Source organism: Bactrocera neohumeralis, chromosome 6 (assembly GCF_024586455.1).
Source record: "Bactrocera neohumeralis isolate Rockhampton chromosome 6, APGP_CSIRO_Bneo_wtdbg2-racon-allhic-juicebox.fasta_v2, whole genome shotgun sequence".
Taxonomy (NCBI): Eukaryota; Metazoa; Arthropoda; class Insecta; order Diptera; family Tephritidae; genus Bactrocera; species Bactrocera neohumeralis.
The window spans coordinates 55,367,942-55,375,255 of record NC_065923.1 but is presented as its reverse complement, the minus strand read 5'-3'; the positions used below and the strand labels follow the sequence as shown (position 1 = coordinate 55,375,255).

Here is a 7,314-nt window from a genome sequence, read left to right as displayed (position 1 = left end):
ATATACATATGTACAGTGAATCAATTAAGTTTTGGCTCACCTTGGATTTTCCACTTTAATTCAATATAACTTTTGAGTTAACTATTAATTAACTAATATTTCATTAAAAAAAAAAACAAAATATCTGTTTAAATAAATAACAAATTCATATGTATAAGTATGTAGGTAGGAACAGGATAGAAAAATTTTAATAAAAAGGTGAAAAAGACAATTTTAAGAAGCTTAATAATTTGTTGGATCTCCCTTGGCTTTTGCGACTGCTTGCAAGCGGATTGGAATTGGATACAAGTATCAAATATGTTCTATCGGATTAAGATCCGGCGATTGTGGTAGTGTTTTTATTTTTCTTGCACCAAATACGCAGTTTGCCCTGCTTATACGGCCATTGCTCTTCTTTTAATCCTAATTTAATAACGCTGGGAAGTAAATTATCTTTTAAAAGGTTCAAAAAACAAACTAATTAATTTTCTCATCTATAAAAACTAAATTGCCTACTCCACTTGCCGCTATACACCCCCATACCAGAACATTTCCCCCGCCATGCTTAATTGTTTTATAATATTGTATTATTCTCTTGGTTGGGCTTTCGCCATATTTTAGTTGAACCATTCGATCCAAATAAATTGAATTTCGATTCATCGCTGAATATGACATTTTTCCAAAAGGTTTCAGATTGGTTAGGTGTGTTTTAGCGAAATTCAACTTCTTCTTCTAGTGAGAAAGAAAGCGAGGCTTGCGTTAAGATACACGACCATGGTAACCGGCTTTATATAGGGTATTTCGGACTGTTTGTGAACTAAATGTTTTTCCAAGTTGTTCCTGAATTTTTCATTTAATTTTACTGCTGAAATTTATGGATCTTGAGCCAATGCCCCAACAATACATCGCTCCTACCGTCCTAAAAATGTTTTTGGCCTTCCAGATCTGTTATCCCTTTCTAGTTTGCCACTGTTTATGTAGTGGTTTATTTGTCCAATCTCGCGTCCGTTTTTTGTTTGTTTGTAAATGTAGATTTAGGATTAGATTCTCCAATTCAATAGTTATTTCTTTTCCATGATCCATTTTTTTCAGTCTACGCCGAAGCTAACAACATTACTAAAAGTCAAGTGCTCTAATTATTCATAACTTAGCATTATCTACTAAAAGTCTCCAAAAAACGGGACCAATGCAACATAGCTTAAAGAAGAATATATATTTCTACAAAGTATACTATGCACAAAAAATAATTTCATAAATATATTTATTATTGCTTTTATACAAAATTTTCTGTAGAAAATCATTCTATGCTAAAACTTAATTGGTTCACTGTATGTATAAATATTTTAAATATATTTATTCACATTCTGTCAGCTCTGTTTAGGAGCCACTGTTAAAATTTATTCTTGCATCCTAGTGTGGTGAACTATGCTCTACGCATTTTGTTAACTTTTGACAATTTACACGCTTAGCAAATACACCTACATTCTCAAATCCAATCCGCAAAGGAATCCATATGGAAGAAGTGCCAGATTTCTATATGCTATCATATTGAGCTTTGTGGGTAAACTAAAATTCTGTGTGTAATAATAAATTAACATAATAATAATAAACTACAAGCTATATTTATAACAGTAAAAGGAGAAACTAAATCGTAAGAAATGAGTTGGATTCTAATAAATTTTCGAATGGCATCGCCGATGTGTACCACATGTTTTTGTATATATTTTCGTCATCAGCTGTCAAACACCCATATGTTTGCAAAGGTGCATTTTTTACTTCTATCCGATAAGTAGTCATTTTTACACCCTGTGATTGATTTACGATACAAGTCACGGTTACCGTAATTAAATGCCGTTTATTCAAGTGCTAAACACATAGAGCGCGACACGACATGGCAGCACGACAGTGAAATGTAAATGTCGTCGTGAATTCTTTAACACGAACATTTGTAAGAAGGCAGAGACATATCAATGGCCGGCATATACACAAGACAACACAGCTGTCCATTTTGTATGTACACAATTTCGTTGTTGCCATATAATACCTTTCACTCCAATGAAATTTTAATATTTTGTTCAAAGTGAATTTTTATGCAGAAAATAAGTAAATAGGTAAATATTTTTATTTTAAATTATCAATTGTTATTGCAAATGATAAAACAGAGCTTTTATTTGTAAAATAACGTCAGGTTTGTTGAAGCTTTGAATAATTTTACATATTCGTTGCATCACTCCTCTCTACTGTCGCCCCGCTGTCGTTGGCAAATATAAAAATATTTTGAAGTTAGCGAGAACGACAACTGTCGGCCTACAGTCGTGTAGTCGTGCAGCTGTCTAAGTAACTGTGTCCTTTAGGACGTGTGTATTTTAATATTTAACAGAGGTCGGTTGCAGTCTGTCGCGCTCTATGTGTTGCACTTCAGTCGAGCACTTGTTAATTTAACCAAGACTCCATCTTTCGGTAAAGAACCTTTTTTTGACCAGAGTTAAAACCCATTCACAAAATACCTTCCCCGCTTTGCGTGACAGTCCAAACAAAAATAACGGAATTCAGTAAAAAAGGGTATGCTACAATGAGTGCTTTGCTTTCATTGTCTTCCCCTAATAACACTGACTGTTGCTTGGCAAAGCGCAAAAAGATGAGAGGTATTTAAAATTTGGCTTGGCACAAACTTTTTATGTGAACGCACTTTCAAAAGCGTACGCCAAACTTTTCCGTCAAAACAAATGTCTGACGCAAAGCGAAGCTAAAATTTTATGTGAATTACCCATAACTAACAAGATAGCTGCGAGCTAGACATTAAGAGAACGGCCCTTAGAGCAAGAGGTTAATATACATATAGTATATTATACTGTGTATAAGATACTTAGGAAACAATTTTTTTTTAAATATTATTAATTAATTAAAATCACCCAATTATATAGATGTATTAAAAAGGCTTTTAAATTTTTGTTTATGCTTTTAGCTTGATTTAAATACCGTTATAACGAAAGATTCTAAAATTACAAAAATCGAAAATTTTATAAATGTTTACATAATTATATTTGAAATGCACTTTTTCACTTAGTAGCTTCCTGCTGTTCAAATATGGGGTATTTTTCCATAACTTGAGACCAATGCACTTTTCCAGTACACAGGTCCTTAACCACTTCTGTAACTTCATTGATGCCAATTCGCACCTGTTTAAGAGAATCGCGATCTCTTAAAGTTACACTATGTGGTTCCTTTAGTGTATCAAAGTCAATGGTAATGCCAAATGGTATGGCAATTTCATCAGTTCGCGCGTAGCGACGACCAATAGATCCGCTTGAGTCATCGACTTTATGTGAAAGCTCTGCCTTGGTTAGCGCAAAGGACAACTGACGGATGAATGGATTAAATTCGGTGTTATTTGACAATGGCAATATTGAGCATTTTAATGGTGCAACCACAGATGGTAGTGTGAAGTAACAACGCTGTTCATCACCTTCACGACATTGGAAATTCTGTTCAAGCAATGCGTACATAATACGACCTATTCCGAAAGATGGCTCAATGACACTTGGTGTAATTTCCTCTACGTGAACCGTTTTAGTGCTGTGCTTGACGGATATAGTATCAGGAGTCAATTTGAATTCACTACCATTATGTAGAGAGAGGACGTATTCTTCTTTATCTTTCAAATTTTGTTCTACTTCATTCACATCACTCAAGGAAAGCTTCGATAATGCATCTGTAATTGATTTAGCATCTTTTTTAAAAGTTTTTCCCAAAGTTTGTTTGTTTGGTACGATTTCGGCGATTTCAATGGTTTTCGGTTCAGGTAAACGCTTTTCAGCCACCAGTTTTACCCCAGTAGCTTGAGTGTGCTGACCTAAGTCATAAGCGGACCTATCAGCACAGCCAACGCATTCTACCCAGCCATAGCTGGTAAGGCATTCTGCATCCCAACAGTCACAAGCATAATGGGCCATTTCATTGTTCATATGCTGACGGAAACGAAGACATTCTGGTTTTATACCTATTGCCATAAGGAATTGGTGAATTCTTGTCATGTAGTAACCTAGTGTTTCATTTGCGACCAAATTGTTTCTTACAGCTTCCCCAATTGATATTTGTTGAGCTGATTTGCCATCCATTTGATTGCATGCCGAATAAAGTGTCAAACGAGTATCGGCAATACTTTCAAATTTTGGATGATTTTTATGAGATGGATCACAAAAATGTTCAATCTCCGCCATTGTAAATTCTCGAACACGAATAAGTCCAGAGCGGGGAGAGATTTCGTTGCGGAATGAATTACCAATTTGAGCCACGGCGAAAGGCAATTTTCCTTGGTTAAATTCAAGTAATCGCTTGAAATTTACGAAAATACCTTGCGCTGTTTCTGGTCGTAAGAAGCCTTTTACTAAACCAGTAGGCCCAATTTGAGTAGCGAACATTAAGTTAAATTCAATCGGTTCAGTCAAATCATTACCAGTTAAAGGTGACTTTATGCTATACTTTGCAAGTACATCAGACATCTCTTGCTTATTCATGCCATCAAGTTTAATAACAATGTCTTCACATTCGACTTTTACTTCTTGTGTTGCAGTTTTCTCCTTTGATAATTTTTCCAAAGCATTCTTTATCAAATGATCAAGCCGAAAACACTCACCAGTTTTGACATCTTTCACCATCAAATCCGCAAATCGATCGACATGTCCAGAAGCTTTTAGTACTGGTTCTGGTGTTAATATTGAGCAATCTACTTCAAGCATTTGCTCTTCCAATACGAAAAATTGACGCCACAGAGAGAGGATGTTTGACTTCAATGCACAACCCATTGGACCAAAGTCATATTGGCCTGTTATACCACCGTAAATTGCAAAACTTTGATCATAAAAGAAACGACGTTTTAGCAAATCTTCCATTTTCGATCGATCGAATGTTACGACACTTGGAGTTAGTTCTAGCTCACGGTCCTCCAATATCTTTTTACGGGCTTTTAATTCAGCCACTGCCCGTTTCACGTCTATCTCAGGCGCGCCTTTCACTTTTAGTTCCCGAACCAAATTTCCTTGCTCCAGCACTGCAGCACGCAATGGTGCTAATTTTGCTTCTATCTCTGGATTACTCATGTCTGTAAAGCGTAACCTTACTTTTCGTTTGCTTTTCTTCGTGCCCCAATTAGAATTTGCAGCCGAGTCTTTTGAATTAAGTGTAGTTGTGTCAGGTTTTATACTAATATTGTTAATCGAATTTACAATGTTGTTTTGGATACTAAATGGAGCTTTGTTGGCAAAATTTAATATGCTGCCGCTAATACAATATTTGGCTTTCGATTTCAAATAATGGGATTGACTTTTCCACAATTTCACTGAAGCGGAGCGTAGCAGTGGGAATGCTCCAATTATCTGTAACGACATTTATATATTCTTCTTTTAACAAACTATTTTTACTTAATTTTATATTACATATTTTTTTTCCAAAGACCCACCGTTTAAGTGAAGGGATTTAACACGCGTGCAAATAATTCCATCGATATGTCCACAACAAAGTTTTCGGATGACATTACATCAGGGTTGCCGGTACTCTTATTATACAGCGTTTGTACTCTTCTCAAGGAGTTATTTATTTATTTATTTATTATAATATGACTTGTAAATCAAATTACAAACATACTAGAAAAAAAAGGAACTATTTACTATTTTACTTTAACTTACTAATCACCTTAGAATAATTAGATTCAAATTAAATGTTAAGAAAAATAAACAATATTAAATAACGCTACTATGAATTATAAGTACATTTATATAATAAGAATGAGTTGAGAAATGTGTCACCCGTTAATTTTTTAAAGTAGATACAATAAAGTATTAGGGGTATTCTCTTGCTCTTGCAAAACCCGGTGCAAGAATTGCAGATTTACAACGGCACAACAACAAACATACGCAGAAAAATATTTGTAAGGGCTGTAAAATATGTCAGACCAAAACCTATGTATATTTGCGTGCAATGTCACGCAAAAATATAATTGCAACCCTGTTGTAGTTGCCATTTTACAAAAAGACATATTACGTCGTTAAATTGTTGAGGAAGATAAGTTTTGAATGGATTTTATTATTTCTATTTAAATTTTAAAGATTTGTTACAGTTTTTTTTTTAAATGTATGCAGAAGGTGCGCCAATTCACAATAGCCATGCTTAATAGTCATTCACAACAAATTGACCGAATTAGCCATTCATATATCACTAGATTCTGCAATGGGTGCTCTCGTGCTCTTGTATATTTCGGTATAGTATTTTTGCAATCTGCAATCTTGCAAGAGCAAGAGAATACCCCTATTCTCTTGCTCTTGCAAAACCCTTGCACGGTGCACGAATTGCAGATTTTTCCACCTAATGCAACGGGACAACACAAACACACGCAGAAAAATATTTGCAACAGCTGTAAAATATGTCAGACCAAAACCCATGTTTATTTTCGTGCAATGACACGTAAAAAAATAATTGCAACCCTGTGCTAGCTGCCATTTTACTTAAATACATATTTGACGTTAAATTGTTGAGGAATGTAAATTTTAAATAGATTTAATAATTTCTATTTAAATTATAAAGATTTGTTACAGTTTTAAGAATGAATGCAGAAGGTGCACACACACAATAGCCATGCACAATAGTCATTTACAATAAATTGACCGAATCAGCCGTTCATATATCACTAGATTCTGCAATGGGTGCTCTCGTGCCCTTGTATATTTCGGTATAGGATTTTTGCAATCTGCAATCTTGCAAGAGCAAGAGAATCTCCCTAATGTCTGTCAGAATTTCGTATTTAAGAAATAAAATAAAGTTAAATTGAAAAGAAATTAATTAAAATTAATTAAACTAAATTAAATTCTGGCAATTAAGAATACCACTGTCTAGTTAATTCTGGATATTTATCGTCAATTCAATTTTGTTCTCATATACGTTTTCGTCACAGTTTTATTCAAATCAAAATTTTGCCTTTCTCTGCTTTTCGTTGATGTTGTTGTTGTAGAGGCAGAAAACGTTCCTGAAGTAATTTCGAGTATGGTGCCGAGTTGACAGTCCTTGGTCGGATAAAAATCCAAGTCCGTTCCGGTTACTTAGACCCGACTTTAGTGGGAACGGCTGTATTACTTAGTTTTGATGATTGATTGATCTCGATATATAGTTTGAACATGTAGCTGTCCCCCAAGTGTTTAAATATCATATGCTTTTCAAAAAGATAAAAGAATAGAGCAGTCATTATGTGTGAGATTTTTTCTAATATACATCTATCCCTAACTTTAATAGCGAACGAATATTGATGTTCATATAAAATCATGTGGCAACATCGTTAGCTTCTCC

General features: G+C 34.5%; 1 protein-coding gene across 5 annotated transcripts; it reads right to left on the bottom strand.

The window, feature by feature from the left end:
- Window positions 1-2,925: 2,925 nt before the first annotated feature.
- Window positions 2,926-6,467, bottom strand: LOC126762289 (glycine--tRNA ligase). Of its 5 annotated transcripts, none has more exons than XM_050478953.1 (2): window positions 5,438-5,513; window positions 2,926-5,389 (listed from the first exon to the last, which is right to left on the bottom strand). In XM_050478953.1, the coding sequence occupies exon 2, from the start codon at window positions 5,364-5,366 to the stop codon at window positions 3,039-3,041; it is 2,328 nt and encodes a 775-aa protein (XP_050334910.1). In that variant the 5' UTR covers window positions 5,367-5,389; window positions 5,438-5,513; the 3' UTR covers window positions 2,926-3,038. The 5 variants fall into 5 exon arrangements, 4 of the variants coding, with proteins under 4 accessions (XP_050334910.1, XP_050334909.1, XP_050334912.1 ...); XM_050478952.1 differs by having other exon boundaries at window positions 2,926-5,375; XM_050478955.1 differs by having other exon boundaries at window positions 2,926-5,354; window positions 5,415-5,499.
- Window positions 6,468-7,314: the final 847 nt, after the last annotated feature.

Coding starts and splice junctions, on each gene's coding strand:
- LOC126762289 (XM_050478953.1), bottom strand. CDS start 5,366: ATGTCGTTACAGATAATTGGAGCATTCCCACTGCTACGCTCCGCTTCA.